Here is a 12,143-nt window from a genome sequence, read left to right as displayed (position 1 = left end):
GGAATGCACAAAGATGCCTGAATTCTCCTCTGCCAAACCTCTTTAGGTTCATTCTGGGATTTCTCAGGCTCTGCCGTAGGTTTTTCCATTATTAAAACTGGGGGCAGGGCAGGGGGGGGGATAATAAAATCATAGCATTGTAGAGTTGGAAGGGACACAGCTAAGTTTTATCTCTTAGGATAAATAACAGCTAGGCACCCATCACATTCCAGAAAAATAATCTGCAAATCAACTCGACGACTGCCAATGGAAATATGAGTTTATATCGGTTGCGGCCATCTGCTTTTTAAACCTTCTCCCCTTTCCACATATTTCTCCAGCCAGAAGATACTACTTCATGCTGGTGATGATAACCATCAGGTTCTTTTGTACTACTTGCCCCCCTTTCTAAAATACTTAAATTCTAGTGATTTTCAAAAATTTGATAGCAGACTCGGAAGTCTGAGATCCTCTTTTGGGATTTCAGTGCTCTCCCCAGATTTTCTTTCCACCACTTTGGCGACCAAGTGCTAAAAAAATGCCAAGCCCTCCACCTCTGTTTTGCAGCCAGGAAAACGTGCAGCATGTCAGGTGAATATTTGATGTGTCTGAACAAACAAAACCAGGAGCTCTGAGTCAGTGGGCTCCATCAGTTACCTTCTGCCTTAATGTGAAAAGCATCCGTCACCGCAAAGGACTTGAAATGTTTGCAAGCTGAACCAAGTGACCAAATGGTCACCTGAAACATCTAGGCCAGGCACCCCCAACCTGCGGCCCTCCAGATGTTTTGGCCTACAACTCCCATGATCCCTAGCTAACAGGACCAATGGTCAGGGATGATGGGAACTGTAGTCCAAAACATCTGGAGGGCTGAAGGTTGGGGATGCCTGATCTAAGCTATTTCCGGGGTGTGTGAACTGAGCAAACGCCAACCTTTATTATTTACTTATTTTATTTATTTATCGGATTTATATACGGCCCTTCGTCAAAAGATCTCATGGTGGTTTGTGGGATAAAAACACGAGATAAAAGCCACTGGTGCAGCGAAGAATCGCTTGCCGACGTTGCAAAGGAGCGCTTGCAAACATTGCTAGGGGATCTCTTTCCACAGAGGGCCACATGGCATTCTGGAGGGCCACATACCAGTGGCAGGTGGGACCAGAGGGGCAAGAATGAGTGACAATTGCGAATTTTGTGTTTGTGCAGTAGGCTGTCTTCTGGACCTGAGTTTCCTCATCCCAGCTGCAGAATATCTTTAGGATACCTGTCTCAGACTGCAAGGGGCAGAAGGATACTTCGGGCAGAACCAGTCTATAGAAATGCAGTTCTAGTTCAGAGAACCAGGCAGGGCAGACTTTGGCTTTTCAAACTTCAGTGGTGCCCTTTGCGAGGCCAAAATTGGGTGCTCTCTGCCTCTTTGCCTTTTGCCCTGCTCAATTCACTACATTATAGTTGTGACGGTCTGCGGCACCCCTAGGCTTGGTGCCCAGTGTGGCATAACCAGTTGCGCTGCCCCTAAATCCATCTCTGGGCCGGGAATCAAGGAACCAGCTAGTGGCCAATATAGATGAAGATACCTCTAAGTTGCTTTGTAGGTGCATGGGATGGTAATGTACTGGAATGAGCTCCCTTTCACTTCCCCCAAGCTGATCATCCCTGCCTTTTCTAGCTTTGCCAAATTTGTGTGCTCATGTTTGCTGGGCATGCCGGAATTCTGATGCACGCATGAAGAGGAAAGCATTCCCTTCCGTAAGAACAAACGCCTGCATGTTGAGCCCTGGAGAGCTTTGGAATGTAGGTAGGTCAATTTCTGTGTGTGTTTTCTTAAAAAATAATCCTGTGCACAGGAAGAAGGAGGCCACATTTCAATACAAGGTTCAGGGCTTTGAAGTCCCTTGATCAGAATGCTCTCCATGGGGGCTGACCTCCATCTTGAATTGGGGTCAAACTATTGTGTCGGAATGTAACTATGGTTGACCCACATGAGCCGTGACCATGAATGGGAGATGCAATGCATTGCTAGGCAAGTTGGGATGGTGGAAGGAGTAATTCCCACCCCCATAGACCCAGTTGACACTCCCAGGACCATCGCTTGCTATAAATATTCCCTTGAACCTGTGGATCAGCCATTGCTGATCAGAACCCGCCACAGATGGAATATCCATTACATCCACTCACAACCCAAAACAGTCCTTCTCTGAGAAGATATAATTCAAACGTTTGGCTGAGTGGTCAATTTGTGCATCTGGACATCAGTCTGAAGGCGACATTCTGCCTCCGATCCCAGTGGTTTCTGTTTTCCGGCAGCAAATGTTTGGATGTGCAAGATGTGTTGTTTGGGGATCTCAAAATACCAGACGGTTGAAATGTTTGAGATTAAGATTTTAAAGATTTCTGCCCTGCAATCTCTTTCCTGGACCAAATTACAGGGATGGGTTTTCTGCGGTAAGTACCAAACTGTCCTTTGAAAATCACCGAGGAAAGTAAGGGAGTCTCTCAAATATAACTCAGTGGATTGCGTCGGGATTTCAGTGAATCAGCAGCATGAATCGGCCTTCAATACAAGTGTCTAGAAGGGCCATCCAGGCTGAAGAAGCACACACCAGTTGCATGAGAAGATTCCAGGTCCATCTACAATTGCTCTCTTGTAGAGTATCAGGTGAGGTGTGGTTTTATCCTTCGAGGTGCTGTGCTGGAACCAAGTCAATGCCTTGCTGGTAAGAATGGGTGGTTCAGAAGTTCAGTCCTGCTGGTCCTGTCTAAACTCTCCTCGTGAAGCTCCAAACAAGCATGGATTTTCAAACCAAAGCCCTCTGCTCAACAGATTATAGACCCCATTTCCCACCCAAAAATTGTGGCCAAGGAGAGAGTTAAGATACCCAGACTTGTCTGTCTCATTCTGAGTCTGGAGACCCAGGTCTCAAGGACAAAGCGCTCAGTTCTTCCCTCCCCCTCCCCTTCTTAAAAAAAATATGGAGATTGGGTGATGTCACTACCGCAAGATGGGAGTATTGGCATGATGAAGCAGTCCAGTTCTTTGACTCAACACATGGAGAAGTTGGGGCGATAGCCTACTTCAACCCATTCTTGGAAGGTTTTCCAAGATGGCAGCAAAATCCTAGTGTGCTGGGGATGTTCCTAAGACTTTTTCAGCCTACCAAAGCAGGCAACTTTTACTGACCTGCTAAATATGGGGGGCAAAAGAAGCTACTGTGAATTATTCCTTGCTGTAATCCATGATGGATCACACGCTTCCTTGCAGGGACTGATTTCTGGGTCCTTCCACAGATGAACACATTGTGGCTCACCAGAAAGGTGTCGACAAACAAGCTGATGAGATGAGTGTTTTTCCTTTCCTCCCGATAACCTTGAAGAGGGAGGGAGCCAGGAGCTGGCGAGGCCTTTCGCCCCAGCTCCCCGATTCGAAAACAAACAAACGGAGAGCAGTCCGGTCAGGGCGCTTGAGTGTGGGCGCGCTCCAATTCACATGGACGCCAGGAGGAATGTACTGGTAGAAGTGGAACACCACATCACCAACCAGCCGTTCATGGCCAGTGACAGCGCTGAGCTGGAGCCGTCAGAAGCTAGGTGGGTGGCATCTTGTAGAAGCTTCTCCTCTGCAGATACCTGGAAAGAGAAAACCAGCAAAGGCAGGGAGTTAACACCTGGGTGATTTGTTAGTCTGCAGCTCCATCTGTGGTATAGCAAGGCCTACCCCAAAGAATCGTGGGAACTGTAGTTTGTTAAAGGCGCTGGGCTTGTTAGGAGGCCTCTATCCCCATAACAGAGCTACAGTTCCCACAATTCCCTGGGAAGAGAGATTGACTGCTAAACCGCTCTAGGAACTGTACCCAAGTGAAGGGAGCAGGGGACTGTGGTTTGATACTGAATCATGGAACTGTAGAGCTGGAAGGGACTCCAAAGGCCATCTAGTGCAGCTCCCTGAAATGCAGGAATAAATGTGTAGTGTATTAATTCTATAGTGCGGATCTGAAGTGGGTGGATTTGGATTAGGTCAGGAGTGGGAGAGAAGCTGTCTTTGTGGTTCTAGTGCCAGGTAGAGTTCAGGGATGGGGGTCACATGAAAAGGCCTTCTCTGTGGTGGTGCCCCATCTCCGGAATGACCTCCCCTCTGAGGGTAACAGCTGGCAACCTTGTTATTAGCCTTTTATCCCAGGGAAAGATTCTGACCAGGTCCTTTGGGACGGTGACTTCTTGCTTGTCTGTATGCATGATAGAGGTGTGTAGAAACATTTACATCCACTGGCTCCACCCACTTTTGCCTCTGGCCCCGCCCAGTAGTGCATGGCGCCCACTGGTTGTGTGAAATTCCTGGAGGCAACAGCAGGTGGCGACAGAGCCAATGGCGTGCAGTTCATTCCTTTGCTCCTCCGTGCTGTGTTTGGGAGGAAGCTGGTGGCCAGCGCCACCTACTGGCTAGCTGTGAGAAAGCAGGCAGGCAGGTGGGAGACGGATGAAGGCAGACAGGGTGCCCCATTTGCCCAGATGAACCAGCCTCTTCTGTCTTGCCCACTTCTGGGATGTGGCCCCTAGAAGCTTGATGAGAAGGGAATACGGCCCTCAAAGTCTATTCCTTACAACAAAAAGAAAGATTCAGGTAAGTAGCTGTGTTGGTCTGACGCATATATAAAATAATTTTCCAGTAGCACCTTAGAGACCAACTAAGTTTGTTCTTGGTATAAGCTTTCATGTGCATGCACACTTCTTATACCAGATATCTGAAGAAGTGTGCATGCACACGAGAGCTTATACCAAGAACAAACTTAGTTGGTCTCTAAGGCGTTGTGGTCTAAACCACAGAGCCTAGGGCTTGCCAATCAGAAGGTTGGCGGGGTGAGCTCCCATTGTTCGGTCCCTGCTCCTGCCAACCTAGCAGTTCAAAAGCACGTCAAAGTGCAAGTAGATAAATAGGTATCACTCCGGTGGGAAGGTAAACGGCATTTCCCTGCTCTGCTCTGCTCTGGTTCGCCAGAAGCGGCTTAGTCATGCTGGCCACATGACCCAAAAGCTGTATGCCGGCTCCCTTGGCCAATAAAGTGAGATGAGCACCGCAACCCCAGAGTCGGCCAAGACTGGACCTAATGGTCAGGGGGGTACCTTTACCTTTAAGGTGCTACTGGACAATTTTTTTAAAAAATGTCTATTTCAATAAAAAGAAAGCATCTGAAATATTTCTAAAGAACAACAAAGCAATAACATGAACAGCACAAAAGATGGGTATTTCCTTCCCCCCAGTCTTACAACCAAACATAGGAGCCAACTCCCAGGGTCAAGGTGCCTTCAGCCCCCCAAGAAAATACTTGAAGGGGACCCCCCAAGTTAATAGGCACTGCCATTTAAATGGTGTGTGCATGGCATGTCTTGTGATCAATTATGGGGGGCATGGCTTACCTGGGCCCCCTGATTTGATTCAAGTTGGTACCCCTGCAACCAAAAGACCCCTTTACCTGGGGATGGCAGAGATAAGCCGAAGTGAGCCTGTGCCTGACGGTTCACCTGCAGACTCTTTGTGGCTGCTCTCAGAGCCCCAAAATAGGTACCAAGTTCCGTCTGAGGCAAGGTGATCAAACAGCCGCCTGCTATATTAAGCCGCGGCTCACAGCCAAGGCCATGATGAATAGGTGAGTCTCGACTCTCGATAGCTCAGGTTCAGATCTGAACACTTTGCAGCTAGCGAGGTCTTAGATCTGAGTTACACAAACACTTTGTGCTAAGCATATGACACACACACACCCCTTACGCCAGTGGGTGCCAGGCTTACATCTTAGTTCTGGTTATCCAAAGAATTGTCAGAAACAAGGGAAAACTGCAGCAGCTATGGATTTAGCTGCATGTCTGCCCTCTCACCTGTGCTTCTCTCCTCGAGGGAAATGCCATAGGTCAGGGGCAGAACATCTGCTGTGAATGCAGATGGTCTCAGGTTCTGCCCTGACAGCATCTTCAGGGAGGCCTGGGAGAGGCACGCCTCTGAACTCTTGGAGAGGTGCTGCCAGTCAGTGTAGACAAGGCATGGGGCCAACTTAGACCTGGCAGGGGTTCGAATCTGGACCAGGGGGCCATTTGCCCCCAAGCATGCCCTGCTGCCCCACATTTGATCTGCGTCGTCAGGTCAATGGGCACATGAAAATGTGGCTGCAAAGGAACACCCAGGAGTTTAAAATAGCCCTTTGGCTAGCAGAGCTCCTTTGGGGTGGCCTTTTTGCAGGTGTGGTTTGGTGTCAGGAGCCAGCGGCGTAGCGTGGGTTGTCAGCACCCGGGGCAAGGCAAGTAATTTGCGCCCCCTAACCCGTGGATTTGCGCCCCCTAACCCTACAAATCTATGCCTATGAATGATGGTCCCTCTCTCTCTCTTTCTCATATTCCAATTGATTCCCATTTCCGCCGATCGATCCCCGAAGCTCTCACCCAGCGAAATTCGTGCGTAATTACGCATCGCCATCCCTAATCCTGCCGCTTCCACCAGGAAATCATGACGGTGCGTTTCTCCTCTCCAAACTTTTCCCGGCCCTTTGCCGGCCGGTGCAGCCCTTTTGGCTACGAGCTCCCCTCCTTCTCTGCCCGCTTCCGACCCCACCTCCCCGTCCAGCCTCCCTACCTCCTGAAAAAAGGCGCCGGCGCCGAGCAGGACACCCTCGCGGCCATCAGAGAGAGGCGGGGCCGAGGGAGGCAAGCCAATGGGCGAGGCGGGGGTAGGTGGCCATGGGGGCGGGCGATGCCGCAGTCCTCGGGTGGGCAAGGTAGGAGCAGGCAAAGGCTGGCTGGCTGCTCTGACAATAGGGGCGGGCCGAGGGCACGACGGGGCTGGGCCCTCTGGACTCGCGCCCCCCAGATGTTGCGCCCGGTGCGGCCGGCACCCCTGGCACCCCCCACGCTACGCCACTGTCAGGAGCTGGAGTCAGCAATTAAAAAACCACAGTGTCCATGAAGGTAACTCTTTGTTTAAAGAAACCAAAACTGCGCAGGTCTAGAGCTCCCAGGAACTCTTTCCAGTAATCTTGTCCTTGTGAGGCAGTTGCAAGGACTGAGGGTTCTTGCCTTCCCACAGCTGCCTAAATCCCCTCCTCTCCAAGGTTTCCCCCCCAAGAAATCAGAGACTACATCTGCACACAAGCAATCTCAGCTCTGCTCTTTTCATTTCTCTGTGTGTTCTGGGAAACCAGCGAGGAGGGATGCTGGTTGCAGCAGGAAGGGGAGACTACTTGAACTCTTCAGCAGCCGCCCTCATCTCTGTCTCCTGGAATCAGAACTGCTCTCTGCCAAAGCCTCTTCCTGCTCACTAAACCGTTACCTCTTCTGCCGCCTCCTCCCATGTCTGTGTCATCCTACACTCGAGTTGGACCCTGGCAGAGACACATTCCAGACTGGCATGTTCTCTCCCTCCTGGTCAATTGTTTGGGAGCTTCAAAAGCTTTCTTCAGCCCGAACATCACAGCGACCAATGCCAACAGACACCAGCACACTTAGAGATCTGCAGAGTCTTCGCAGTTTGCCTAACAGACCTCAGCAGCCCAGCATTTTGGCTAATCTACTTTATTTACATATAAACACACACGGAGCGCTGCAACATGGCTCCCTCTCTCTCTAGCATCAGACAGCAAAGAGAAAAAGAACAAAGGACAATAGTCCCACTTCACGGAACACAGTAACACAAATATCCTGTCTCTGTCACTTCCCACTCTGTGGAGTCAAAACATAAACCATCATGTGAAAGACAACAATCCCATGACTGCAATCACGGAGCAGGAACGCTAAGAGTCTGCTCCTTCTGGCCACTCATTGTCGTCCTACCACCAAGCCCTGGGCTATGAGCTTTCTTCCCCTGGGGGTTCCCCAGCTTGTGCCTCCCACCACTCTCCTGCCAGTCCATGACATTTGGATCCAAACCACACCTATCAATAGACATATTTCACCTGTAGATGAAAGTCCATTTGCAGGTGTGGCTTTGATCCAACCCGTGCCTGCAAATTTACAATGTGAGGTTCAGTGTCTGTGCGAATCCACTGTTTGGTGCTGACATTAAGCCTTTTTGAAGCCGTCACCTGACACCTCTCACCCCCCAAGACAGTGACCCAGTTAAGGTAGCCCCCCCACTCCCCGGCCACTGGGGCTGTCCCTACTTCTCTACCATAGGAGCACATTCGCCCAGTGCTTTTCCAGCTGCATTGACTCCCGGTGGAGTACAGGGTCAGATTTAAGGTGCTGATTTTGACCTTTAGAGCCCTCCACGGCCTAGGACCCTCATACCTACAGGTCCGCCTCTCCCAATATCCCCCACAGAGGACCTTACGGTCCATAAATAGCAACACCCTAGAGGTCCTGGGCCATAAGGAAGTTAGATTAGCCTGAACCAGAGGCAGGGCCTTTTCAACACTGGCCCCAACCTGGTGGAATGCTGTCTCATGAGACCAGGGCCCTGCAGGATCTGATTTCTTTCCGCAGGGCCTGTAAGACAGAGTTGTTCCTCCTGGCCTTTGGCTTGGAATCAACTTGATCCCCTTCCCCGCTTTCCTTTTTCCTTTCTCTTTCTGTATTGGAACTCCTATTTGGGGACTTCCCTGGCTTTTTTTCTGGCCCATGTAGGACCAGTCTGGATAGTTAGCCTGGGTGAAGACTTGACGTTTTTATCCCCAACAAAGTTTTTGATTGAGTTCCACTGAAATGAGGCTGCATTTTAATGTTTTAATGTTGTATTTTAATTTTGTTTTTTAAGCTGTATTCTAATCAAATGTTTTTATATTTGGTGTTAGCCGCCCTGAGCCCGATCTTGACTGGGGAGGGCGGGGTATAAATAAATTATTATTATTATTATTATTATTATTATTATTATTATTATTATTATTATTACTTCGTCTCTCTGGGCGGCGTGAAGAACCGTTGCCTTCCACATTGGGCAGAGCCAAATACTGGGACGCAAACAGTCCTGTTCCTGGAAATCTGTTGATTTTACTGCTTTGTGGCACGAATTTGGGGAGGCACACAGAAATGAGTTTGATTCAATGGGGGAAATCTCCCTCCCTCCCCGGTTTCAGGAGAGACAGCTCCTCGGACAGAGATGCAGCTTCACAAGCCCTTCTCCGTAAGCTGGGAGTAGGGATGTTAGATGCCGTTTCTTTGAAACCTCCTGCTCCTGCTGTCTAATCAGCTTAGCTCTTCTCTTATCCCACAGCTGCTGGGTGCCAGGAGGAGTTAAAGATGGCAAAGGAAGTTCAGCTCCGAGCAGGGAAGAATTCCCAGCAAGGCAATCTTATTGGATCTGGTGCTGCTGCTGTTGCTGGTGCACGCATGACTTTCAAATCAAAGGGGAAAAACAAACAACTTCTTAGAAGCAGGTGGATCTATCAATTTCAGTTCCTCCCCGTTTCCAAGCGTAGGTTTAGCTCTCCCCATTTCCACACCAGCTTGTGATTGTTTAAGAAAAAATAGAAGGTCCTCGTCAAAACCGATCAGCGTTTTACTGCAAATTTCTGCTAATGCTCTCATTTCTATATGCATTTTTTTCTTAGACGCACAATTTTGCAAAGGGATTTCCCCCAACTACAATGCAAGCAATTTTCACTAATGCATACATTAAATGCATTTTCCCCCAATATATGCAGGTTTGACCATGTTACTTGGCTGGAGAAGCAGCCCTGCAAAATTCAGGGACATGCAGATTTCAAAGGAATTGTGCTTCGGCTCTTAGTGCAAATGAGTGAGGTTCGCCTTTAAATGAGAACTGGTTCGAATTCCTCCCTCTCCTGGTTACAACTTCGTGGAATGAAAACGAATCAAAGCTGGAAGCAGTCTCTTGGCAACAGACTCTGAGCTCCCTCGTCCTGTGTTTGCTTCTTGAGTGCAAAGTAGGGGCAGCATTTCTGCTGAAGAAGCAGCAGGTGTGTGTCGGTGTGCTTAACCCTCTCCCTTCCCTATGCCCTTCCGCTGAATCCTCTCCCTCCACTGGGTTTCACACCGCTTGACTGGGAAACCTGACTTCAGAAGAAGGGGGAAATGGTTGAGGTAAGGAGAGTCAGTGAGGACAACTGGGGGATGAGGTAGGGTTGAACACCCACCCCACCCACCCCACTTTTGCTCCCCAAATGCTCCTCCCCTCCCCAAATACACATCTCAAAATATCTAGCGTGACCCTTTTAGGGTCTATGTACATAATGAAATATCATTGGTGATATTTTAAGAAAATTGTCCAGTAGCACCTTAGAGACCATCTAAGTTTGTTCTGGGGATAAGCTTTCGTGTGCATGCACACTTCTTCAGAGACACTGAAACAGAAGTCATCAGACCCTTATATATTGTGGGAGCGTGGGGTTTTTCTCAGAAGGGTAGTAGGAGATGGGTGACTGACTCAATGGGTATGGTGAACGACTACAATTAGTCCTACAGGAAAAAGCAAGAGAAGTTGCTGAATTACAACTTATTACTAGACAGCATCTTAAAAAGCAGAGACATCACCTTTGCCGACAAAGGTCCGTATAGTTACAGCTATGGTTTTCCCAGTAGTGATGTATGGAAGCGAGAGCTGGACCATAAAGAAGGCTGATCGCCGAAGAATTGATGCTTTTGAATTCTGGTGCTGGAGGAGACTCTTGAGAGTCCCATGGACTGCAAGAAGATCAAACCTATCCATTCTGAAGGAAATCAGCCCTGAGTGCTCACTGGAAGGACAGATCCTGAAGCTGAGGCTCCAAGACTTTAGCCACCTCATGAGAAGAGAAGACTCCCTGGAAAAGACCCTGATGTTGGGAAAGATGGAGGGCACAAGGAGAAGGGGACGACAGAGGACAAGATGGTTGGACAGTGTTCTCGAAGCTACCAGCATGAGTTTGACCAAACTGTGGGAGGCAGGGGAAGACAGGAGTGCCTGGCGTGCTCTGGTCCATGGGGTCACGAAGAGTCAGGCACGGCTAAACGACTAAACAACAACAACACTAGACTGAAAACTATGGACAGACCTGGTCTGAATAGAGATATTGGATTCTTGTCTCATTGCATATGCTCAAGCTACTTTTGGTCATCTGCATACTATCCCTTGCTTTTTCCTGTAGGACTAATTGCAGTCATTAATAGTTGTCAACAGGTTTACCATACCCCTTGAGTCTATCATCCATCTCCTACTACCCTCCTGAGCAAAACCCCACCCCACCCTCTCCCTATATATAAGGGTCTGGTGACTTCTGTTTCAGTGTATCTGAAGCAGTGTGCATGCACACGAAAGCTTATCCCCAGAACAAACTTAGTTGATCTCTAAGGTGCTACTGGACAATTTTCTCATTTTTATTTATTTATTTCGACTGCGTCAGACCAACACGGCGACCCACCAGAATCTAGAATCACTGGTGAAAGTTAGAGAACCTCATGCCCCTTGCTTGTCCTGGATTAGCTTAGTTGGTAGAACATGAGACTCTTAATCTCGGGGTTCAAGCCCCACGTTGAGCAAAAGACTCATTGCAGGGAGTTGAGCTAGGTGACTCTCGTGGTCTCTTCCAACTCCACAATTCTGTGATTCTATACATATTGCAATGTTTGTGTGCTTGCTTCTAGAACAGGGAGCCCTCCCCAAATCTGCTCTGGAAGATTGGGGGAATCTCCAGAACAGATTTAGAGGAGTGCCCTCACCCATTCATGGTGAGAGAGAGGGCAAGTTCTTTTGAGGAGCTGGCAGTCATTGTGCTAGGGGTGTTCTCCTGCATCAGATACCACCTAGGTCTCTTTCTGAAGGAAACAACTGGTTGTCAGAACTTCTGGAAAGCAACCAACCAATTAAACCCCTGTGTTGCAACCAATTATTAGTAATATCCAAGGCAACACGATGACCAAGCACAACAATGCAATATCAATATAAACTCTTTATATAATCCATACAGAACATTGAACAATATGAAATATATGAAATATGCACTCTCCGCAAAAACAAACAAACAGAAATCTTATAAATCTCTCAAAGTCACAAAATGTGCACTCTTGATGGTTTCTCTTGAAAACATAGAACCAAATAAACATAAATCTTATAAACCTCTAAAAGTCTTTGTAGATTATGCAAGTCTCTGAAAGAAGCAACGGGTCAGATTCTTATCTGGTGAAAACAAGCTTTGTTTTATGACGTCCAACGCTGCCAAAGTGGTCTGCAAAGAGACGTTGTGAAGAGTGAT

At 48.4% G+C, this 12,143-nt stretch overlaps 1 protein-coding gene across 2 annotated transcripts in view; it reads right to left on the bottom strand.

Moving 5' to 3' along the window:
- Positions 1-693: 693 nt before the first annotated feature.
- GFRA4 (GDNF family receptor alpha 4) overlaps positions 694-12,143 on the bottom strand; it is a 127,872-nt gene continuing 116,422 nt past the window's right edge. For both annotated transcript variants that reach the window (XM_083458887.1, XM_083458886.1), the window contains exon 8: positions 694-3,606. In XM_083458887.1, the coding sequence (XP_083315013.1) occupies positions 3,463-3,606 (144 nt within the window). In that variant the 3' untranslated portion in view covers positions 694-3,462. The remainder of the gene's footprint in view (positions 3,607-12,143) is intronic.

The sequence above is a fragment of the Podarcis liolepis genome, assembly GCF_965112155.1.
Source record: "Podarcis liolepis genome assembly, chromosome: 9".
Taxonomy (NCBI): domain Eukaryota; kingdom Metazoa; phylum Chordata; class Lepidosauria; order Squamata; family Lacertidae; genus Podarcis; species Podarcis liolepis.
The sequence above is the reverse complement of the archived record's forward strand: the minus strand, read 5'-3'. Positions and strand labels throughout refer to the sequence as shown.